The sequence below is a fragment of the Pezoporus occidentalis genome, unplaced genomic scaffold (genome assembly GCF_034315485.1).
Source record: "Pezoporus occidentalis ecotype Australia unplaced genomic scaffold, CSIRO_AGI_Poc_V1 ctg3, whole genome shotgun sequence".
In the NCBI taxonomy this organism is placed as follows: Eukaryota; Metazoa; Chordata; class Aves; order Psittaciformes; family Psittacidae; genus Pezoporus; species Pezoporus occidentalis.
The window spans coordinates 4,658,402-4,683,979 of NW_026914940.1; the positions used below are offsets into that span (position 1 = coordinate 4,658,402).

At 39.3% G+C, this 25,578-nt stretch overlaps 1 protein-coding gene across 2 annotated transcripts in view; it reads left to right on the forward strand.

The window, feature by feature from the left end:
* Positions 1 to 25,578, forward strand: part of FAM135B (family with sequence similarity 135 member B) — a 192,723-nt gene that overhangs the window by 62,765 nt on the left and 104,380 nt on the right. For both annotated transcript variants that reach the window (XR_009966306.1, XM_062626976.1), the window contains exon 3: positions 25,220 to 25,299. Coding sequence is in view for 1 of the 2 variants with exons in the window: in XM_062626976.1 (XP_062482960.1) it covers positions 25,220 to 25,299 (80 nt within the window). In the remaining variant the exon portion in view is untranslated. The remainder of the gene's footprint in view (positions 1 to 25,219; positions 25,300 to 25,578) is intronic.

Genomic DNA, 25,578 nt, shown 5'->3' on the forward strand with positions numbered 1-25,578 from the left:
TGCTGTCATACTAATGAGCTTGTAATTACCCTTGCTTTTTTCCCCACAGGTACTCACCTTGTTTTACTGATTAATATTCCGAACACACAGTACTACAGGTTATGCTGCATTAATTTGTTTACAGTTATTTTTCTATGTATCCTGCACACTATTGCATTTATATAGTGTATACATATAGTTTTAATGTTTGCATTTCCAACTAAATCCTTTATTGTGTCTCAGATTTGATGATCAGTGTCCTTTGGTTGGTTTCATCTACTCAGCAGCCCCTATCACTGTAGTATGGAAGTGTGAAGAAAAGGAGTAGATGAGCTTGCCAAATTTCATTTTAACTTGAACACACTTTCTTATTGTTTTCCCCCATTGCCATTGCTGGTATTCACTATAGACATCTGGGATATCTTGGACTGACTTATGAACTTCCCAGAAGAAAAGGTGGTAGAAGTAATAATGATGGGAATTTTCTATTTAACTAGTGTTTTTCTTCTTTTAGTGCCTTGTAAACTGAGTCAATATCACTCTGTCTTGCTGAAGGCCAGAAAGGTGATTTATGAAAGGTTGTCCATCAGCACAGCAGCAGAGCTGAAGTGAATCTTAATTTCTATGAGAACACAACATGTTAGGATTTTTAACAATAAAACCAATATTATTAATGTGTTGTTTTAGCAGTATTAATAATAATTAACAGTATTAATAGTTAACACTATTAATAGCTAGCAGTATTAATAATAATTTATGTAACTTACTCTTCCTTTTGATACTTTGGTACAAAACCAAATAAAAACAATCATAATAAAAAAGCCTGATTATGTATCTCCACAAATACATAACAGTCCTGCTACTGCCTGATTTACTGACAGAAGGCTGAAAATCCTGGGTTGGAACTGTGTACCTATGAATAAATCAGGACAGTATTTTCCAAAACACTCAGTCTTGGCTAACTGTCCTAAAGACAATGTCTTTAGGGAGAGTGTGTTTGTGCCAGCAGTGAGCCCCCTGGAGAAGAGTACTCCATGCAAATAAAGGATTGCATAAATCAACACATTTAGCAAAAGAATCCTGGGAGAATCAGCCCTTCTGAAGCCGTTAGGTGATGGTTAATAATAAAACTTGATTAAGAACACGATCTGCTGGCTGTAAGCCACAGGGTAAAAGTGCTTTAAAATGCAAGGCCTTCAGTAATGGTCTTGTTCTAGTTTTGATTGCACTGGAAGCTATTTTGAATTCTGTACGCACACACAGCCAGTTGCACCTTTCCCTCTCCACAAGAAATGAAAGCTCCTTAATCTATCTGAGTAGCACCCTGTGATATTTGAATCTCTTAACCTGTATGAATGGTTAATACTGAAAAGTGGCTGAGATACAAAAGTAATGATTTTTAAAAAATATATGGTATGGTTATATGTTTCTGGCTTATGTAACAGGAACAGTCACCCACGTACTTTGTGTTGCAGGTAGTTTACTTCAGTCAATTAGTGTTAAATTTATCTTCTGAAGCTCAATTGTAAGTTTCAGTATTTATAGACATCAAAGGTTAAATGTTGTAGTTGCTACTATAGGGGAGAGAAAGATGCTTTTCTTTGGTTAAACCAAAGGATTTGCAATGCTGTTTGATGCCAGAGTTCTAAAGGTTGACTCATAAGTAATGTAATTTCTGGAAAACATTTTCAAGTTTTCTCTCCTTAATTCTCTCCATTGTGTGCTGCTTAATAATTGGTGACATATTTTCTCTAGTGAAATTATCTGATTCTGATTTTCCTTAATAAAGTAGGAAATAAAATTATCCCTGACTGCCAGAGACCAATTAATTGATCTGTCTACTTCAGTCAAAAGCAATCCTTCTGCACCTTTTTTTTTCTTAAAGCTTTTCAAAACCTATTTGAAAGAGAAAAAAAGACCAGAAACCCACAACTACTGTGTTCACAAAGCAAGCAACTTTTGGAGTCAGTGAGGGAATAGAAAGCACAAAGAAGGTAAAACATTGACTTAATAGCACTAGGATTTTGGGAAGGATGTATTATAAACCAAGATAAGTCATTAGTTACCAATCACACGACTGGATCAACTGCTTATCAGTCTTCTCATTCTTCAAATTTGAGGCTGCAATTTGTAAGTGTCTGACACACTGATGGTTTATGTGTGTAAGGTGTGGTAGTGAATAAATCGAGTGGAAAAATGACATCCAGCTTCTTCTAAATGATGCGACTTTGCACTGGGGAAAAGATCGATGCTCTCAGAGTTTGCAAAACCATGCAAGTATCAGATAAGTATCAGTAAAATTCAGAGCTGCTGAAAACAGGGTCTTCTCAACAGGGTCTTCTCTTTATGTGACAAAACATCCCTGTTGCTTACAGGGACAATGATATTTCTGTACTTAGTCGTGAAGTCTTGCCTTCAGAGACAAAATGAAGCAGTTCCTTTCCTCAGAAAACTGGGGTTCAGCAATCACCAGTGCCTTTCTTGTCAGGATGGATACCTTGAAAATACGTACTGTGTCCAGGGGTTCAGCCCTTACTTCCATCTGTTGTCTATTAGGACATGGAGTCTTTGAGGTACAGTGTCAAGCCCTTAGTGACGTGGATTAGTGGTGGACTTGGCAGTCCTGGGGTAATGGTCGGTCTTGATGATCTTAAATATCTTTTCGAACCTAGTTGATTCTATGATTTGAAAGTCTAGGACAGAGGGAAATCTTGTTGCTTTTTCATAACTATATACATTTTTTCACGCTGAGAACCTGCTGCATTGAACTGACAGGATTGAAATCAGTGAAGCACAAACCCATACTCATGAATGTAGTTGCGGTGCTGGTGTTCAGTAAGATAAACAACAATCTCCCAAAGTGTAGTAAATGTTCAACTTCAGGAGAATCATGTATGATGATTTATTTCCATAATAGTTGGTGAAGACAATTCTCTCATTTGGTTAGTAAGTTTAGCCACCTTTAATTTTCAGACACCCTGTGTCTACTGAAGAGACTGGTCTCCAGTGCCAGTGCTAGGGGGAAAAGACTGAAACTAAATAGAGTGGAGCCTAAAATATGAGGCTGTTCTGCAGATGAAGAGCAGCATCTCAACAAACTCTGTTGACTAACAATCAAGATAATCAGTGGAAAGTAGGATACTCTTGTACCTGGAAATAGTGTTCCTCCTTCAAATAAACAATGCTCTTGTATACTCAGTCTAAACACATCAGATAAGTGTTCTGTGTCACTTTTATACTTATATGGAACTGAGCTAAAGGCCAACTCCAACTTATTTAATAGGTTGGCTAACCAAGGTAATGTCACAGAGTTAATACAATTTAGATTCATAAATAAGGTCCCTGGACTAGTAGCACTCTGGATCCTGAGATGTTTAACATATTAGATGTGGCAGGGAACTTTAGTGTGTCCTTTCTGAAATGCAGCCAGTGTACAGTGATGAAAGCTGTGCCTTGTCTTCTGGAGCTCTTTCTTCTGTGACCTACTGTGGTCAGTTCCCTTTCTGTCTTTTCTGCCATTTTGGTGATTGTACTTTAACCAGACGGTGTAAAATAAGTGATAACTTTATGCAGGAAATATTCATATCCATCTGTTACATATAAGTGTCTCACACTACAATGGTTCAGTGCATAGCAGAAAAGACAGGTGAACCTAAGCAAGGCACAAGTTAGCAGTTAGATGACAGCTTCTTGTAGAGTATGGCTCACTATCCTTAGGAAATGTATGTACTTCTAAACATATACAGATATACACATAACTGGTATGTGAAGCCCTCAGCTTGTGACTGTCCTTAGGCTGCTTGCTGATAATAACCATAACAGGTATGACTGATATTCCTACTACCTCTGTTTGCCTAGAAGATACCCTTTTGCTCTGATGTCTTAACGTCAGTTGTCCTGAGCTGCAGAAATGTCATCATGAGGGAATTGCTACAAAATACTGCTCATTACCTCCTCAGCCCCACAGGCTGCTGTGAGCATGCTGGACACCAGATCATATAGGAAGCTGGTGTAGAAAGCAGAGAATAATACTCTTTCTATCAAAGAGGAGTGACTAAAAGGAAAATCATATGACAGACATTGGTCTTTGTGGAAATAGTACAGAGGGTTGCTCAGATATTAGTGATAAATATCATATAAGAATCACATAGAGAATGAGGTTAAAAATAAAAGAAAAAGCTTGTCAGCTGGAGTGTTTATGAACATGTTTATAAATACAGAAAGCTATATAATTTTGGATGTTTAGACAAAGCCAGTACCATAGCAGAATGGGCACTTTGTGGTGATCTTGTCAGTAATCGGTTGTGATAGCCAAATAAATTAATACAGTGATCCACAGCTCAGAAAATACAGGGTTTTCACTGCTCCTCCAGCCTCAGATTTCAAGACTGCTACTCAGGAAATCAGTTAAAACCATGTGGCATTTTATGTTAATTGGGCTCCTATAGCCTTTTTCAAAACCTCTTCAACAATGGCAGTCTCTCCACCAGCTTGTTGGCTTGTGTCTTCTCTGATTTACAGGCTGGCAAGCAATGCATCTCAGTAACTCATGCCTCCAAAGAAGCTTCTTTGTGATACCTAATATTAAGCAATAACATTTCTAGTCAGATATCTGTGCCAGAATTTGTAGCTGAGCCTTTGGCAATGTCTATGCTTCTGATGCTGGTCCTACCCCTTTCTCATAAAGCCCCATTTCCTGAAATCAGCCAGTTAGAGAAGAAACTCTTGTACTATTTAAAATTAACCTTTTAATGCTTGTGATTGTATGAAAACCATGGAAGGTTGTATCCCAAAGCTTCAAAATATAATTTCATATTTATTAGTTTTAAAAAATATTTTGGAAATATCAACTCCAGGTTCTGTTCCCTTGTTAAACAATCCCTTGTTGGTAATCAGTGCTGGAAGAGTGGAAATAAAAGAAAAAAGAAGAAAAACCCAAATTTATCTGTTTTATTTGGTTGACCAAAAAATAAAGCTTTGCCCCTTAACTTTGGGATACCATCTTCTCTAAGGAAAGTAAATACCACTCCCATCCAAGTGACATTTATATTGCTGCTTTCATGAGTTTCTGAGTGAATTATGTCAGAAAGATGCTTCAATTTCACCGAACATGATTTATACAGACCTACAATTCAAGTGTTGACTGCAGATCCTAATTCAAGGAGTTTCTAGATGGACCTGTGTCTATTCACTAGGAATCAATCAGCTGTGTGTGTGTGTAGGGGAAGGGAATCTAAGTCCTCAGGCTTACAAAAGGATATATGTGTAAGTGCTGCAACATTTTATTACTTAAGAACAAATTAAGTGACACATCTTTAAAACGAACTTGAACAAGCCAGAAATGACAACAGCATAGACTGATTGAAATTATTTTAAATGAAAGAGGGTGCCAGAAATTGCTGAATGAGCAGCTCTAGTAATAAAATAACTATGAGATGCTTCAAAAAACATTGTGTTCCTTGCGAACAATTTTTAAGGAGTGGGAAGTTATTCTCCAAGTTTTCATGTGAGGGTGATTGTGGTGCTTTGCAGCTTTTCTGGCACTTTTCCTCTCTAAAACACTTTGCAAACAGCAACTAATTGTGGCAGATGAAGTTATCTGTGTTCAGAATGTGTTATCACATTGTTACACATTGTGCATATCCCTAGAGGAAGCATGGCATAATCACCAGCAGCAAATCTTGTGTTTAAATATAGGACAAGCTGTTGAAAGAACAGCTAGACCTGGTCCCTTCCTACAGTTCGTGGTTGCAAGCAAAAAGGAATAAATTCAGTAAGAATAGTCAAGCTCTGGAATTTGCTGTCCACAGAGGCTGGAGCATCTGCATCCTTGGAAGTTTTAGAGACCTGAATGGCCATAGTCCTGATTAATTTGGTCTAAATTCAATGACTGGTTCTGCTTTGAGCAGGCATTGGGCTGGAGACCACCCAAGTTCCCTTCCAGCCTGGATGATTCTCTAGAATGAGCATGATCATAGCCTGTCTTGGCACAGAAACAACCCTGTGCAGCATCCTTCTGCATCACCCAGTTACAGCCCATGAAGTAGACACTATTTTTTAGTGATTTACTGTCAGCACCATGGTCTCCAATAATTCATCTAGCTATTTAGCATAGAACATGCAATAGGTTTATTTGATTAAGATTAAAAAGTTATTTTAGCTGAGAAATGCAGTTTTTAAATAAAGTTCTGCTTCTCATCTATATGCAATGCTCCACACTTCAAATCTCGATGTTGCTGTGCTCAATTCCTCAACAAATCTATCACAACCTTGAAGGACCCCAGTTTTCAATGCTGCACTTAATACCAACAACTTCTAAGAGTTTATGGGCTTTGTGTCATCAATTCTCCATATCATTAAGCACAAATATTCAGAGGGTAAAATTTAGACCTGAGCGCACCAACGAAGATCACAGAAGTCTCTTCAAGACCCACAAAAGAAAAGCAACCACTTATTGTACAAACTCTACTGGTTGAAGTAGCAATTCACCCCGAAGACATGATTTTAGCCCATTAAATGAAAACCTTTACTTTGTTGAACTGAAAGCTTAATTAACTCTCTTAAGGGTGATCAAAGCTAGTCTGTGATATTCCAGAGGATAATACTTTAAAGATCTCTGCTTGTAGAAATATTTTTATTTTATGAATTGAAATCATAAAAATGGTCAAAGCACTACCCAGTTACCCAAGAGTTTTGAAGAAAATCTTATGATGGTCAGTTTTTAATGTTATAAATGATAGAATGAGCTATCTTCCAGGTTAGTGACTAATGAGTATTAAAAGCTGGCTAAATCCCAGAATTTTCATTTTAGTTTCTTTTTTTTTTAAACCATATTTTTTACCCAAGACTTTTATCTAATATCACACCTTGCATTTTATTTCCTGGGAGAGTGGATCCCATCTGTTTGCATAACATTCTTCCTGGCTAACACTGTCTGTTTGTTATATTTTAATGTTTGTCTTCCAGGAGCAAGAACAAAGCCTTCTCTGTCTGTACCCTTACCTTCTGACTTCTGAATTTTCAGACAGAGCTGTCCACCTGGGTAGTCAGAGAATCTATAACACACTTTGCTCTGCATAAGTTTTATCACCTTTTATCTTTGGATCAGAAATCACTTTACAACCTTTACCTATCCCTTAAAATGTCTTTCTTAAGTCTAGTTGTTTACATTTTACAGATGGGAAAAAGCTGAGACAACTTTAACAAGACTGGATCAGAAATCCAGGAAGTGAATGTATTGATTCGCTAGACTATACTTAAACCTTTTTTTCCGTTATACTGATGACTAAACAGACGCCAATTTGCTGAGTGCTGTGCCATGTGTACTTTTAAATAAGTTGTTTTAATGACTAGTTATCATTCTGGTATTCATGACCAAGAAAAATCAGCCGCCTTCCGATGTGTGAAGGGGAACTGAAGTAAAGTGAGCACACTCTTTCTCGACATATGACTCAGCCAGTTCTTGTTGTGCTACATGGGCACCAAATGGGAGCAGAACAAGTGGTGAATCTGGTCCATATGTGTTGAGAAGTGATAAGATGACATTTGGAGTACTCATAAGCTCTCAAATTAATATAACATTTCTGGGCTCTCTAATATGTGTTTGTTTTAAATAACCATGTTATCCAGAATTTTCCCTCTGATTTTGCATGTGCCTGATTTCAGCTTAGTACTAGTGATTGCTGGGAACTGCATGTGAAAAAATTCACATCTCCATGCAAACTACAGTTGAAGAAAACACACCAGCAATTTCTCTCATTATTATGTCCTAACTTAATACCCTATCCTCATCATTTTCAGAGAGGAAGCACTGCCTAGTGACTAGGAGATGTGGTTGAGTTCTGTTGCCCTGCCTACATTGGATGAAATCTTGCCTTTTAGCAATAATGTCCACACACTTCAGCCCAGTTTTGTAAGGTGCATATCATCAGTGTAACTGTTCCACACCCAGATATCTATGACTGAGATGATCTATGACTATTACTACTTGCTAGAATGAGTGATTTCTTGAGGTGGGCTTGACCAGCCTTTTAGCTCATAGGCTTATAGCTACAAACATGAGAGTAGTAGTAATATGTTAGAAGATTATTCTTAGCAGGATACAATCACAAATGCTCAGATGCTGTGTTAGTAGAAAACATCATTATACATGGGAAAAGTTTGTTCCAGAGTGTCTCTGACTTTTATTTTAAGCTTAAAACATCCCGAAGTCTAATATTCAGAATGGAAACCTGTACATGACCTCTGGATCAGATGCTTTTCAGCTGTTTTATGTTGGGAACCCAAAATCATTGCTCTTTTTTGACACTTCATCTTATAGAGCTGCCTTAAGATAGTAGCTGTTCATGTAACCAGATAGTTAAATTCTATGGATGCAATCAAACTATATGGTGTGTATACTGCAGACAAGGTGCACTTGGAGCGGCAATGGAAAAAAACAGTTGGCTTTTGTCCTTGCATTAATGGAGTTCAGTATATTGTGTGTCTGGAAGGGAAGATCTCTTTTAGCACTTTAATTACTTAATGTGCTTGCTGCAGCAAAAGTACATTAACAAATGCAGATCAATTTCTCCTGTCAATCCACATCCACTTTGATACTTCAGAACATTCATTCATTTGTGAGGATAACATCTGCCAAGAAAAGGTACTACAAATAAAATGCAGTTGAAAAATGAACTCTTTTTCAGTAATCTCTTGTTCCCATTTCGCTATGCATGATAAATCTTTATACTGACGTCCTGTGACAAATGAGAAGTCAGTTTATGATGTGACGGGAGTGATGTCTGCAGCCAGCCAACACCAAAAATGCTGAGGAAGCTGTGGATTTTTAATTTATTTTATAATATTCTGCAGTTTAACATATTCTCTTTGATTCAGATATAGCCAGGGCTCAAAATAGTCAGGACTCACACATCCACCTTACAAGATAAACTTTGTGAAACAGTAGAGAGAATTAAATTGATATTATAAAGCTACTAAAGCTCAAGGAAAATGACTGGTGTGAAGATTCTCAGATAAAAGCAGTCCTGGCTTGTTCAACCACTGGATAGAGAAAGAAGGCTAAATTCCTTAACAGGAAATATACCGGACTCAAGTTCTTACTTTTGACAATGGGCACAGTACTTAAGCATTTAGATTTTAATAAATAGATAATTTAATAATTTAAGACAGTAGGTCAAATTACTAGTTTGGGATAAATAAACCTATTTAGGGCTTGCCTTAACAGTGTACAGGTAAAGAAGACACACTTGTGCTCCCCACCTTTATGCAGTTATTGGAAGGCTAAATACAATGGCAGTTTTAAGAGAATAAAACAGTGGGAAATATTTCAGAGAATGAAATGAAGGTCTGTAAGCATTGAAAAATAAGATTTTTATTTTTGTCTAACTCGAGCTTCTGGCAATTTTTTTTCCCCTTACTTAAAGCTGCCATATTCGTTTCTACATGGATATTCTCTGAAAATCTTTGGTCCCCTATGTGTGCTACAGTTCAAAATTGAATGAAATTTGCATTATGAGTCATAAAAAGCAACCAGGTTTCACATTAGTGTGTGACTTGATGTTTGCAAAACTTATGGATGTAGTGGGAGTTATATATGGAATTTTATACATATATATATATATATACACGGATTTAGTGGGAGGTGTCCCTGCCCATGGCAGGGGGTTGGAACTAGATGACTTTAAGGTTCTTTCCAACCCTAACTGTTCTATGATTCTATGATTCTATATGTGCAATCTTCTAGCAGATCTCACTAATGTTACTCTTCCTTCTCATAACAATAAAAATGTCTTTCATTGACATTGTAGCACTTTGGATCTAATATTTTGCTTTCATAGAATGATAAAATGGCTTGGGCTGGAAAGGACCTTAAGATCATCTAGCTCCAATCCACCTGCCATGGGCAGGAACACCTTACATCAGACCATGTCACACAAGGCCCTGTTCAACCTGGCCTTGACCACCACCTGTGAGCACACATTGGGACAGTGACCAGTTTTACTGTTACACATCCAGACTGATGAAAATAGCACCTATCAAAACCCACATCAGTCTATTTATTGAGTTGGTGAGGTCTCTCTAAGGATCTAACATTCATACCTTTGGGACATCTGTCTTTGTATTTCACAAGAGAATGTGGCAGTTCAGTGTGAATATGGTTTCCTCCTGAAAGGTTTGTTGTCTACTGCCCTATATACATCATCATATCAAAAGATTTGTGTCTTGCATGCTGACTCTGTTTTCCTGTGTTAACACTACCATCCTTTCTTACAGAGGCTGAGAGAAATTCTATTATCTCACTCACAGTTTTGTACCACCTGGATTATTTCCATGGTCTTTCAAGCTGGTGGCTGAGATTTTACCTTTCTATTGTGTCTTCTTGCCAGTAGAAGTCATTAAAATTTGCCCCTGTTCTCACTTCTTTATGCTTCCCCCCCTCGAAAGTAATGCTTGGTTATTCCTGACCTTTTGCTCTGCTTCTCACCTCTGCAAAAGTTAATTGATAGTCAAACCTACTTGACACCTGCAGATAGACGCTGTGCTGTTAGGACGGTTCAATGCAAAGATTAACCCAGTTTCAGATGACATCCTATATTTTGCAAAAATCTCTGCTAGCCAAATTAGCAACTTACAAAACACACTGAGTTCATGGACTAAAATTCCTGTCAGAGGTTAATGCTAGTAGGAATACAGTTAATAGGAGCCAGTGAGACTTCAATGCTTCAATGTAGATGGTGAATTTGTTTGGTTGGAGAAAGAATATGCAGATTAAGCTTACTTCATCGATACTCTTGCAATGTTCCTCATGAGGAGAGAATATTCTTAAGTTGAGGCTGCTGCCAGAATTATTGCCTAGATGAAATTAACATTTATTCAACAATAATGAAACATAAAGTTTACAGATTGAGGCCCCATCTGAGATTCTTTTTAAATTCACCTGTGATACAGCCTTGAGGAGTCCTGGCTCCCTTGGAAGATCTCATAAGTTTGATAAAAATATTCACATCTCTGTCATCAATATCTTAAATGCTGGCATGACAATTCAGATCCAAAGAGAGTGGATCTGGATTGTATTTAGTGTTATATCAGACCAAATGTTTATGTGTTTTGCTCTGCAGCCTGGAATTCACAAGTCCAGTTTATTTGATACATAATGAATGTACGAAACAAGTTAGGTGAGTCATTCTGTTCTGAAATAGGATAAAGAGTTAGAGAAACAGCAATGTTTATCTTAACCACAGTGAATTCACTTATTTCAGTTGAGTCCTCAGTTTTATTCTTGCTTCTGCTAATGCCTAATATATGATACTGATTTGAGATCTAACTAATATTTTTATTCAATGAAAACAGGAACAGCCTCAGCAGGAGTGAGAACAATACCATATGGATAAGTGCAGAAAAGATTAAAGTTGCAGATGATCTCAGACATGGGCGGGAACTGGACCTACCTATGGTTTGACTTACGTTACAGAAAAGAGTGCAGAAAAGTGTAGCAGCTCTCTCTCCTCTGAAAGAAGTTTACATAGGCCTTGACTGAACAGATGTGAAACTGAACTTCAGCAAAGCATTCAACATTCTTCCCCACAGCCTCCCCTATAGACAAACTGGGAAGATAGATACAGACTGGATAGGTGGTCTGTTAGATGGGTAGGAAATTGCTTACCAGGCCACAATTTTTTTGTGAGTTCTTGAACGGCTAATATTAAGATTTTTAGGAATAGTTAAAAAATTAGGTCAGAGTTTTAGCAGAGGGGACAGATTCATGACCCAGTTGGGACTGAAAACTTTTTACCTCTCTGTACTGATTTTCTGTAAAGGAGGGAGAAATCATAATGACAAAAAACATTGTAAAGAGAGGTTATGATGCAGTTGTTGATGCTGAATCTATTCCACAGAAAATGGGATTTCCATCTGCAGAACCATTGTTCTTCTACCAGCATTGAATATACTTCTAGAAGAGAGTATTCATCCTTCTTGGAAGGGCAAAGTCCATTCAGTGCTTACTGCAGTGAGAAAAACGGGAAAATTTCTGTAAGCTCCCACATTCAACAATTAGTTTTATGTGTGTGGAGTGACTGGGTGGAAATAGAGATGACCCATTTCCTGAGAAAGAGTAGGAATGAAAACCTAATGCAGAAAGTAAAAATGAAGAAAAGAATGAGGGAGGAGGAGAAAGGTGATTTCATTGAGGCACTGATTTGGTCATCCCCAGACCTGGTGTGGGAGAAATGCGCCTGTGTCTGATATCTGGAGTCTCTTCATCTAATCATTTAAATGGTTAAATCGTTTAAACTGACCATTTAAAACAGTGTTTCTGGGAAAAGGAAAGCTGAAGAGTCACTGCGGAGCAGAGGGTAAGGGTTGTCCGTCCCCAGGCGCTGGCCATGGTGCTGCAGGGCGTCCTCAGTGAGGAGAGGCCGGGCTTCCTCATACCGGCTCCAGCAGCCCCAGCGCAGGACCAAGTAGAGCCCCTCAGCCAAGCAGGGAGCGCCGGGGGCAAAACAGGTTCCAGGCAGGACCAAAGGCGGCGCAGGCAGAGGAGGAGGAAGCCAAGGAGGGAGCAGCAGCAGCGGGACCCCGAGGGAGGGGGGAGGAGGAGGAGGGCAGGAGGTGCTGCAGGCCAGGAGCAGGGATTCCCTGCCATGGCCTGTATCATCCAATTTAAACTGTACAGTAGGCATCTGAATCAGGATATAGTACTGTTACTGTTGCAATCTGTCTTCATTTTGTTTTAATTCAGTTTCCACTTTCTAAATTTTCTGTAGTAGTTCCAACTAGCTGTCAGTCTTGTAGCCTTAGTACCGCTATTCTCCAGGTCTTGTATCTGAGCTACCAGTTTCCCTGTTTCTTTATCACAAGCTGTAAATTCTTGATGGGTTTCTCCTTTTCTAATAAAAACTTACTGTATTCATCCATCTTCTACTTTACTTCTGCTTGCAAAAATTCTACCTCATATTTGCTAAGCATTCCAGAAGGCTTTAATGTTACTGTACGTTTTAATCACTCTGCCAGTTCCTTAATTTTTTTACTTATCCATCTATTGCCACTGGTTTTCCAGCTGTTTTTCAAGGACTGGAATTTGCTGGTTTAGATATACAGGCTCCAATAACTCCTGATTTCTACGCAGTCATTCTTCATGTTCTACATCTTCGTAAATATTACTTATAAATATTTTCTCCTTTTGTGTCTGACACTGAAACTCTAATTTCTCCTTTGCTAAAAATTCCGCTTCCAGTCCTAGAAACTGTTTGCAACAGGAGCCAAGGGGTTGTATTATTTCCTTTACAGTTTTGAGGCATATCGCTTTCTTTTTATTGCCTTATGGAGTTGTACAGGGTATGTGAAACATCAAAAAGACTAATGCTCCATTTGTACAAAAACTATACAGCTTTTGCTCTACATCTGCATCATGAAATACTGAAAAGTGTCCACATTTCCTAGCTGTTAGTGTTTGTTTCTGATTCTGTACTGAGATCTTTAGTCTTTTAGAATAGGGAATGCTGCTTTTTTTGTTGTTTTGGTTTATTTATTTGTTCCATGTAGGACACAGTCATAATCTGTGTTTGCACCTCATAGAAGTTACCCATATAAATCAGGCTGACTCTCTGAATTAAGAACCTCATCTTAAGAAGAGTTGAACCATTGCAAGCCCCATACTATTTAACATGATAAAATGAGTGGCAGAGTTCTAGCAATCAAGTTCCAAAACAGAACAGGAAGAAACCCTTCTTTGAAAATCACCTGAGACATCTCAGGAAATAGCCATCAGAGTTCAAGGAGTGTCTGGATGATGTTTTCAGTCATATGGTTTAGATTTAGGCTGTCCTGTGAGGAGCAGTGAATTGGACTCAATGATCCTTATGGGCCCCTTTCAACTCGAGATATTCTATGGTTCTGTGATTTTGTGATTTGAATGCAAAAAATATAATCCCCCCCAAAATACCTTCACTTCAGCAGGAGCCACTGAAGCAGTGTCTTTGTACTTCTGAGGTAAATTTCTGTTTTGTGGCAGGTACCTTGAGAATTCCACTGGACACAGATAGAAATGTTGAATTCTCTGAGTTTAGGATGGGTGGCTCTTTTGAATTTCTCTTTGCTCTGGTACTGATCTGCCATCACTGAACTCAGTTTAATGCAACTTTGTGCATTGTCTGCTATTGCCAGAGCCTTCCACCTCTCACATGCTGATGTATCTGAGCAGAATAGAGACCTCAGGTGCTGGGTCAGTGATGTGAAGCAGGGACCGTAACACCAGATTGATATGGAGAGAAGAGGCAGCACTGAGTGTGAAATCCATTGAGGCTCCTGTAAATGTCAGGCCTTGGTGGAAAGCAATTTGCAGTCTCAGTACTGTAATGCGGTTCTCTCTTGTTCTACCAGTCAGCCATCAATGATCGAAACCAAATCCAGTGATGGCAGATCAGTGCCAAAGCAATGGTTGGCTGGGATCATAGACCAGGACAGCATCATGAAACTGCAAGAGCTACAGGCATAATCATGGTAGCAATCAAGTTTTACACTGAGACCATGCAATTGACTCATCTGCATGACTTTCTTCCATCAGAAATGTTCAACTTGAAACTTCAGATATTTGAACCAACAGATTCAGTAACAGCAGAATTTAGGGGTCTGCTGGATGGGCTAATTGTCATAACTTGTCCTGGGATCATAAGTCACCGAGTGTCAGATCACACTGCATGTTGACTTTGCTCAAGTCCACAAACTCCCTTCCTTTGGAAACTAGTTCAAGGTCAATGCCTAGAAGATACTCAGGTTTTGTATTAATTTGTGATTAGACAATTGCCAGGCTATGAATTAAGTGAAAAATCTCTCCTTGGCCTCCTGGGTTAGACATACCCATCTGTTCTCAGTCAGTTTGCATCTCTGTTTCAAAGTCACTTCGGCTTTCAGACTTCTGGGAAGTTCTGAGATAGGAAAGAAAATGTATATGTTTTAAAGCAATGGGCTCTGAGAAACTATTTCCTGGCTATCATCTTCTGTTTATCCATTTCAGTCTACAAGCAGCACAAAGACACTTTAGAACTCTCATGAGACACCATATTTGTCTTATTATAGTAAAAAAGATGTAATACAGAAGGTTCCATTAAGAAAGAAAAAGGATGACCTTCAGGAATATTCAGCTCATTTTATAACTATTAAATGATCGCTATAGAGTGCCTCTTGTTTGCACCCTGAACAGTTAAGGATTACTTATCTCTCTGAGATTATCAGTGTCAGGTTTTCCAGGTGCTTCAGTTAGAAGAGCACAACCCTCTCTTTCTCTAGCTGTTCATATAATGTAAGAGCAGATTGAAAAAGGTGACTACTTGACTGTGAGACTAAATTAAGTTATGTTTTCAAGGCTTTTTATTGCCTTTAAGAATAGGATATAAGTGCTCACATCTTTATTGCGGTCCTAATTTTTCTGCCCTTTCCCCATCTCTTTTCCATTTAATTTTTCATTTTACTCTGCTTTTCACCATTCCAGTACTTGCTCCTCTTCACCTCTACTTTATTATGCTGCCTGAAAGGGAAGTAAAGAGCAAATTGTTTTAAAAGGGTGGATATGGATCAAATAAAAGGTAGCATTCCTATCTAGATGAGCATAAAAATGCAAGAGTCCCTAAGGTAAGCATAAAATGAGATGTAAAGAGTGATGGTGGAGATGTAAAGAGTGACAGTTTGTGTAACTGTCAGAGACCTACAGAGATGGAAGGGGTGGAGCATTTATGTCCTATAGGGCACCGAGTTTCTGCATAGGACAGATGATCTGATGAAATCTATAAGAACCTAGAAGTATAAAAATTATCATGGTCGTGGCTTATGGGGATCCAGATGAAAGCCTCAAAAACATCAAGTGCCAAGTGTGAGCTCTGATTCAGTACTGCTCTGGAATATGCCTACCATTGCTCCAGTACTGATCTGCCATCACTGTTAATACTAGTGCTCATTTGCCCAAAGCTGTTCATATCTTTTTTCATGTTATACCCAGAGCACATGGCTCTTGATTGCTTCCTTAAGTCCTGTACTTAAGATACAGCTATCTGTTATTTGTTCCTCGGACATGCTGAGCATCTTCAGAAGATGTTGAGAACCCATGCATACTGCTTGCTTGGGTGAGAATGAATCACACCAAATGCCTCTCAGGATTGCAGAACTGGGCAGCATTTGTTGTTAAAATAGGATTTTCTGTCAGAGTAAAAGAAATCAAAAATTAAAGAGAGCTGCAATACACTTAGAATTGAACAATTTGCTCTCATTGAACATACAACTCCCTTTGTCTTGCTTCCTTGGTCTGAATGCTACAGCCTCTCTGTAGGTGAGAAGTTTGCCTTTAATAGACCCACTATGCCTTCTAGCTCGAGACAAGGGCTACACCACTTACTGTACTGCAAAGAGGGTATGGATTTTTGTCCTCTTACATTATTAATTTTACACCTACCTTCATTGGAGCAAGTCCACAGGAAGGCCACAAAGTTGATTAGAGTATTGGAACAGTTCTCATATGAAGACAGGCTATGATAGCTGAGGATGATCAGCCTGGAGAAGGGAAGGCTCCAGGGAAACCTTACTGTGGCCTTCAATACCTTACGAGGGCATACAAGAAATCTGGAGAGGACATTTTACAAAAGCATGTAGTGATAGGACAAGGGGGAATGCTTTAAATTGACAGATGGCAGGTTTAGATTGGACATTGGGAAAAAATTCTTCACTATGAGAGTGGTGAGGCACTGGCACAGGTTACCCAGAGGAGATGTGGCTGCCCCATCCCTTGCAGTGTTCAAGGCCAGGTTGGACAGGGCTTGGAGCAACCTGCTCTAGTGGAAGGTGTCCCTGCCTGTGACAAGGGGTTGGAACTGGATGAGCTTTATGGTCCTTTACAACCCAAACCATTCTATGATTCTATTCTATGATTCTATCACCATAAACAAGGATCCTGTGTTGTCAGAAGCAATGTTACAGAATTTTTTATGGCTACACTTCTATTTTTTTTCACTGAAGGAAAGGAGAATTAAACTCTGTTTTGGCTGCCTTCTTAACACAGACTTTCTCCCTGCACCTTCAAGACAGGAGCTGATTTTTACTTTTCACTTTTCAAGCATGAAGCTAAGCAGATATCAGGCTTTTTTTAAGTTTCAGCTCACAATGTCTGTATAGGAAATAGTAGTGTGTTTAGTTTATTATCGATTACTGTGTTTTCTGGGAATCAGCCTGGATGATTACAGATGCTCCCTCTGTCCTGCATAAACTTTTGGAATATGTAGCAGGCAGGTCTGAGATAGTAAAACACTTGAGAATCCTTTCTGGGTATTATCAGTGCAGGACAGAAAGGTCTGTTCGTGTTTCCAGAGAGCGAATATGGTTTTTATTGATTTGAAAACCCTGAGTTCAAACTTCTGTATGGCAAATGAAGTTACATCTTGCATAGGGATTTGAAGTCTCTTCTCATGTTGTTTTTATGAGGGAATACATATTTTTCCTTGCTTGAAAGGCTTTTCCTCACTGACTTCCAAACCAGCGTGCTGCAATTCAACAGAGTTTTGCAGACAGGGGCTGCTGGAAGGCAACTCCAGCACTGGTCTGAGGAGCTGCAGAAGCTCCAGGCTGACTGATCAGGCTCAACATACAGTTAGCAGTGTATATTAAGGGTTGTTTATTAAAATGTAGCATAACTCTATGTCCTGGGTTCAGCAGTAGCAGTCATTTTTCTCCTTCTTGGTAGCTGGTGCAGTGCTGTGTTTTGACTTTCAGCCTGGGAACAGAGCTGATAACAATGATGTTTTGGTTTGGCCAAGGACTTTGTGAGCCTCATGTTCTGACAGGGAGGAGGGGAAGCCAGGAGGAACCAGAGACAGGACACCTGACCCAAACTGACCAAAGAGGTATTCCATACCACAGCACGTCATGCCCAGGATGTAACTGGGAGTTAGCTGGAAGGGCTGGGAGATTGCGGGGTTGGAGGACGTATGGGTCAGAGCTTGGTCGGGCTTGGGGGGTGAGTTATCAGTCGGCTGGTGGTGAGGTGTTTTATTCTCTTCCCTTGTTATTTCCTTTATCGTTGTTATTGGTGGTAGCAGTAGTGATTTGTGTTATACCTTAGTTACTAAACTGTTCTTATCTCAACCCGTGGGAGTTGCATTCTTTTCGATTCTCCTCTCCGTCCCTCTGGGAGTAGGGGGAGGGAAAGAAGGGGGGGAGTGAGTGAACGAGTTACCTGACTGGGTTTAAACCACGACACCCTTCATCAGGGACTGTAGCAATAAGACAAGGGGTAGCGGGTTCAAATGGGGGGACGTTTACATTAGGTATAAGAAGTTCTTTATGGTGAGAGTAGTGAGACACTGGAGCAGGCTGCCCAAGAAAGTTGTGAATGCTCCATCCCTGGCAGTGTTCAAGGCCAGGCTGGACAGAGCCTTGGATGACATGTTTAGTGTGAGGCATCCCTGCCCATGGGAGGGGATTAAAACTGGATGATCTTAAGGTCCTTTCCAATCCCAGGTATTCTGTGATTCTATAATTTTGGATGAAACCTTCATTCTTGGAGCTGTTCAGTGTAACTAAATGCAAGTGGAAGCTGTGCAGTTTTGAACTCCTCTGGCTGTGTTACTGAGCTGCAGGAATGATCAGGGAGGAGAAGTCTGGTCTGTCAGGGTTCCTTGTGATCTGGTTTGGTAGCATGATGTATCAATATTATCCAACAAATTGCTTCTCTGAGTCTAGTAATCCCTGGGCTTTACAATGCCATTATCAGTCAATGGCAGGGGAAGACAAGTAGGCAGCAACTTGTAGGACTACATGAGAGCACTGGCATTGACCTGAGAGGATGAAGCAAAGGAAGGATGGAGTCCAAAGTGTCTGTACCATGGCTGGTACCAGCCTGCTCCTTTGATCTGTCTCTCTGTGTTGGTTTTGATATAAATCCTTCAGGATTAAGTACTGCCCTGTGATAAAACATGTTATTCTCCTAAAATTAAATATCTCATCTGTGAATTTGTGTACAATGTAATAATTACCAAAGACAGCAAAACCCCTGAATGCTTTTACACCCTGCCTGATCGCAAGGGAGCACTTAACATATGAGAGTGATCTTGGTGCTCCTGAGTAGAGGCCTGACCACTGCAGTGCCAAGAGACTGAAAGTTGTCAGTAGCTCTGCTTCTTGAAGGGGTAGGCAAGGGAGGGCAGTGTCATCCAACACATCCATTAGTGGAATGAGGCTCATGAGGGCATTAAAGCCATTAAAGCATGGCTTTAATGTCAGCATGCTAGATGAGTCAGTACAGACTATCAGGGATTAATATGTGTCCAGGCACAGGAAAACAAAACAAATGTTCAAATTACATACTTAATTTTAAAGATAAGCAATTCACAAATAGCCAGTGAAGGTGGTGATGGCAAATTCATTGCTACATGGGTGACCCGTGCAGTCTGTCTTGAAAAAGGGAAGAGACTTGGAGTACTATGCACTGCCTGCATAAATAACATTGGTCCTGCAAATAAGAAGGATCCATGTCCTATAAAACATTTGGCAAGGTATCGAGTTTTCCCTGAAAGAAAATTGTCTTTTCATTCCTGCTTCTGTTTGGAAGTTGTTTCATGATCTTTGCAAGCTACTACTTCTTATGTCTAAATTGCATTTATTCATGGACAGTTTATATGCAGTTGTTCTTGTGCCAATGTTGTATTTTCTTGTACCTCACTCCTCTTCCTTCCTGATGTTTTTCCTCCCAATGTATTTATAGATGGAGAAGGGAGCTGATTGCTGTGTTTTGATGAGTTAAGTGTGCCAAGTTCCTTTAGTTCTTTCCTTAAAATCAGCTTGCTGTTTCCTGATCTTTGCTTCACAGCTCCTGTTACACATTAGCTGGCAATTTTCTATGGTCTCCCTGCTTTGCTGAGGTCTAAATAAGCTTTTCTGCACTCATCTTTAAAAAGAAAAAAGAAGAAACACAAAAAAGCTGCTTATTCAAGGAGATGCACTGCTTAATGAGTCAGACTTAGCCTAATAGTAGTAAAACAGGAATTGCATTGGAATTTCTCGTTTATTTCCTAATTATTCTTTCCTTCAAAATCTACCATAAAACCTTATGTATTTCTGGGGCTACAATCAGGGACCCATAGTCATGTCTATTTCAGCACCTTTGCAAAATGACTGCTTAGCTTCTGCTCATCACCAGCCCTTCTGTACCTCTATGGATTTATTGGATTTGTGGTAAACCTGTATCACAGAGTGTTCAGTTCACATGTCAGTTCTGCCAAGGTTCTCCAGCTTTATCTTCACAAAGCATGCTGACCTCTTTGATTTTGGCACCTTGGCTGTAATCTTTTTCAAAACTTTGTATTCCTTCCCTTTAGCCTTCTCATTTGTGCTCTTCATAAAAAAAAAAAAGAGGAGGACAAAATAGCTTGTTTGTTTTGGAGGCAATATCTCATCTATCATTAACGTCAGTCCCACATAAACATCAGGTAGTCCTTTCCTGCACATAAGTGGTGGAGAACCTCTTGTAACTATTTTGATGGCTTTTGCTGTGTTTACCTCTGCCTGATTTTCTAGTGTTAGGCATTGATTTTGACCTCCAGATCCTGTTCCTATTCTTTGTATTTTTTCTCTTCATGCCTCATATCATTTTGGAGAGGTTCAAGCAGCTGGGCAGATATAAAACCCCTGTCTGCAAGATTCCTTCCCAAGCCTGATATACAAACAGCAGCTACTTATACAAAGAGGGAGAAGCCACATCTGTGCATTACTTCCACCCAGACAATCTCAAGGCTCTGCTAATATAATGTCCACACATCAAATGTTCCACTCAGGTAAGAACAGGCCATGGAGACTCCGAGAGACCTCCAGCCACTAAACTGATCCATCTTTTGTTTGGGTGGATTGGAATAGGCTAATGAGCATAATCAGTATATGAGGCTACTTCCTAGTGAGAGTATTTAAAGCCAGCTGGAGGTAATTTGCTTCAACCTGAGGAAAACCAGAAGCACTCTACCTGTTGTTTCTCAGCATGTTATATGCATTCCTAGTCCAGACAGTACTTAACTGCAACAAAATGAGTGGTCTTAGCATGTCAGAACTATTTTCCTTCTACTGTCCTGTTAGCAGGGACTGAGCACAGTACTCAGTTATACAACAACATGGATTATTTTAGAGGTACTGACAAAAAGAGTGCTTTATTTGTTGTTTCTGCTCGTATTAACCTGGTTCTCTTTTACATCTTGGTCTCATTATTACTTGTATTGGCATATCCAAAAGGTGTGTAGGGCAATGGGGTGGAGAATAAGAGTTATTTATCTATTCTTATCTATTCATCATTTGCTACTGAAGAAAAAAAATGGGATTCTGTGTCTTGCAGCAGCCTGCATTTTGGTCAGAAAAAGCCTCCTCACAACGCACAAACTATTGTGAAGTAACATCCAGCTTCACAGTGTGAAAGCAAGAGCCTTCATTTTTATGTTTTTGCTTAGGCATAAAGTCACCATTAAGAAGTTTCTCCCTCTCTGCAGAGACTCAGAGGAAGTTCTGGGGAGAAATGGATGCTATTTGTCCATCTTATGATTTAATATTGAAATGTGGTGTAAAAATAGGAAAATAAAAAAAAAAACAACAAACAACAGTTAATGGGTTTTATTCAGTTTCCTGTATGGAGGTTATTTATTTTAAGTGGACAAGAAGTCTGGTGAAACTCACATGAGGATGGCTTTAGCTCCTTTGGAGCTGTTGTTACTGTTGTTACTGAAACTGGCATTGAAAAATGACTTGTTCTCAAAGATTTTCAGGGAAAATATTCAATTTAAAAAGGAGTAAATTGATAAATTGTGAGCATTTCCATTTCTATTTAATTTTTAATGCAATGTGTGGATTTGAGCCTCTAATACTTTCATTCCTTGTATGTTAATTTCCATGAAAGTCACTGGCACTGGGGACTTTGATCTGAGATCCTCTACATTACTGTCCTTTTCTGCCATTCATCTAATTGACCAAAAGTGTCACTACCTTGATGTGCAAGGAATTGCAATGTGTACATATGCACAATTGCACAAATCTTGAATATTCAAAAGCCTCTTACGTCTTCTGGGCATAGGACTGTTCTCTAAATTCTTTGTTTAGGAAGAATGTATCTGATTCCAAATTACTTTAACTGCAAATTGTGTTATCAAGGCCAAACCTTTTGGCATCAGGTGCTAAATAATATGCAATAAATAATTTATTAGTAACTGATAAATGCCATGCTTTTTATTAAGAGTGAAAACAACTCTGGTTGCCTATGAAATACGAGTAGCATTTTCTGGCTATATTCCTTACTACTGCAGACCTTACTAGTCTCCAGATTCTCTTTATATTTGGAACTTCAATCTTGGAGTTTAACTGTAATCTGAGTGTTCCTTAGGTTTCTATGGCTTTTCTACATAGTTTTTATTTTGGGCAGTTAAACTTAGTGGGTATGCAGGAAGATGTCTATTTATGACTTACAGTGTATCTCTGACATTCAAATTAAGGGGAGGAACAGGGAAAGGTTAAAATAAGATGAAGACCTAGTTCCTCAATGTTATTACAGTGAGTACCTTTTGCAAAGGAAATAATAAAGAGTGGAAATAACCTTGTTATGAAGCCACTAGGATTGAAGTACCTTCATGTGTTTTTGATATCCAAGGCTGTATTGTAGTCAACAGTTCTAGTCTGGACAGTGAATGAAGACAAAGTCTGCTCAGCATCCTCTCTTAGGACCTGAATGTCTGTAAGTCTGCTGAGAGTTTTGATTATATGGCCATTGAAACTGGCACCTTAGGCACCTATGTGTAGTCTCCTCAGCTTTAGGTGACCTGATCTGGAGCCAAGCTACTGGAAATCAGCTTCCTAATGGAAGTATTTAGGGCTTCTTGAGATGCTTCTGAACATGAGACACATGATGAGGGAAGGCAGACATCATAGTGTGGCAGTACATAGTCACTTGGTTATTTCTTGGAGGAACTGAAGCCTGTGGAAAGTTCCACATTGAAACAGGGAATGTGAGAGGAGCATGGAGTGACAGAGGGACTGTTATGGAATGACTGTTAATTCCCATCCCCGTTCTCCTGTGCTGCTCGGGAAGAGAGGAGTTAGAAAGAGTTAAGGTGAGCCTGGAAAGAAGGGGGTGGTGTGTGGGGAGGTGTTGTTTCAGTGTTTCATTTTGTTTCTTTCTACTCAGTTGTGAATAAATTACATTAATTTTCCCCAAACTGAGTCTTTTTTGCCTGTGATAGTAACTGGTGAGTGATCTCCCTGCTTTATCTCATTCTCTTTTTCATCCTGTTTTCTCCTGCTGTCCTATTTATTAGGGGAGTGAGAGACCACGTGGGTGGGAATTTGGCCCTTAGTCAAGGAAAACCCACCACAGTCTTATACAGAAAATCTGAAACAGCTATAAGTCTAGTGGAACGGGCATGTAGTAAAACATATCTCCATACTGAGTGTCCCATTACACCACTGTGGCAATCATTTAATTCCACATTACTGTTATCTGGAAAAGTTTATCCTGTATGCATAGTCCGAATAGGTACTTTTGGCAGTTAAAAAAATTGCATTTCATATAACTGTAATGGGAATACCAAGGGTCTTAATGCATAAGGTGTCCCTTAAGGCATGAGGTGTCCCTGTCCATAGGAGGGGGGTAGGAACTAGATGATCTTAAGGTCCTTTCCAACCCTAACTATTCTGTGATTCTCTGATTCTATAATTCTTGCACTTACTCGGCAATAAATCAAGAGCAATTGCATTAATTAAAAGCTCTTACAACAGTGCAAAGACGGCATAAGGCAGAGAAAGATCAAGCAGTTCAGGTTTAATTGCTGTTATTTTTAACTAGGTACTGCATTTCTTTTATTTTCTTCTGTGAAAACTAATACGTAAGTGGAGAGTTTTCATGCCAAAGTTCTGACCTAAAAAAGATACCTAAAAATGTCAGAGCTCATGCTGGAATTATATCCAAGTTGGCAAGGATCTACCAGTTGGAATAGGTAGGGTAATGTGAGCTTTCAGCTGTGAAGGACCTTAGTGCAATTGGCTCTAAAGTGTTTTCTCTTTCTCCCCATCAAACCTCTTTCTTCAGCTTTTAACCTAGCAGACACAGAGATCTGGTTTATCCACTGTTAGACCCCTAGCAAAGGTACTATTGGTAACTGTAACCTGTATGAGCTGTTTATACAGCAGTTCACAGAAAACTGGTGTTCTGACTGTTCATTTCTGCAATACAGTTGTGGTCCTCTAAGGAAATAATTCTACGAAAGTGTCTTAACGTCTTTAGGTGTTAAATAGATATTAACAGTTATAATTTAAACTTTATTATTGTATTTACAGTCTTAAACACAAATCAGGCCAAAAATATCTGTAAACACTAGTGAGATATGAGGAATTTATCAACAAATAGACCAAACAAAGAGTAGGGGGGAAAAGGCAGCGAAAGGAGAAACACCACCAATGTGGTGTTACAGCAGGTCAGCGGGAGATCTGTAAACAAGGAGAGGTGTCCTGATCTACAGTGTAGCGGATTAGGTACTTTCCTGTGCACTGCCTCCTATTTCTCATTCATGAAAGTAGTGATGAAGGAAGACTGGGATGAGTTTTATTACTCTGTTTAGACTGAGCTCATAATTGCAAATGTTCTAAAGTAACCGGCACTGTATGTAGCAGGCCAGTGAAATTGCTGGTTTTCTTTTCTGTCTTCCTTCACCTAACATAGTGATTACCTATGGGATTGCAAATAACTAGAATACAGCTGGTTTAGATATGATTAATGCTAACATTTTCATGATATGGTAGCCTCAAGAGGGAAGAGCAGAATGATAATCACTATGTACAAATTGAATTTTCCTAGATATGAGCACATATCTTGTTTTCCCACAGAAGTTTCCTCTTTGTTTTTTCCACTTGTCTGATTTCAATGCCTTTTATTGTAGATATTTCTCTCTGTTTCTTTTCCCTACTTGAAGCCAAGAACTTTTCACAGTCTGTCCTCATCAGTCACACATCAGGCCCTTGTGTCCACTCTGCCTGCTGTAAAATAGGAGGGGCCTGATTAAAATCAGTGCAAACCCACTTTAGTTAAAACTAAAAAGCAAAAGACTCAATATTTCTGAGCCTGCCCATTCTCTTGAGCACTCCTGTTTGAGTGCAATTGCCCAGGACATGCTCTTAACAGAATTTTGGATTGAATCAAGTGGTCACCTATAACATGTAATATTTAATTCGTTCCCTCCAGGTATTACCAGATAAGAGCTGGACTGAAGATCCCATCCAGGCTTCCCCACAGGCTGTTTGCTACGATTGCAGGACAGACAGGTAAGCAGGTCCCAGAGAGATGTGACAATGACTGGAGGTGGGGCAGCATGGAGGAGGAGAGTGTGTGTGTGGAACAGATGAGCCTGGATTTGGATCCAAAACTGTATTTCCCTCATAATTAGTAGCTGTTCATCTCTCTGTTCTGGTATGGGTTTGGGCTTTGAGTTTTGGTGCTCATGTCCATCAGAAAAGCAGAGCAAATTCTCATTGCTTTATCTGCAAGCAGTCCTTCCTGTATGTGGCTTTCCTTTCTGACAATGGAAAGAGCTGGTTGCTATT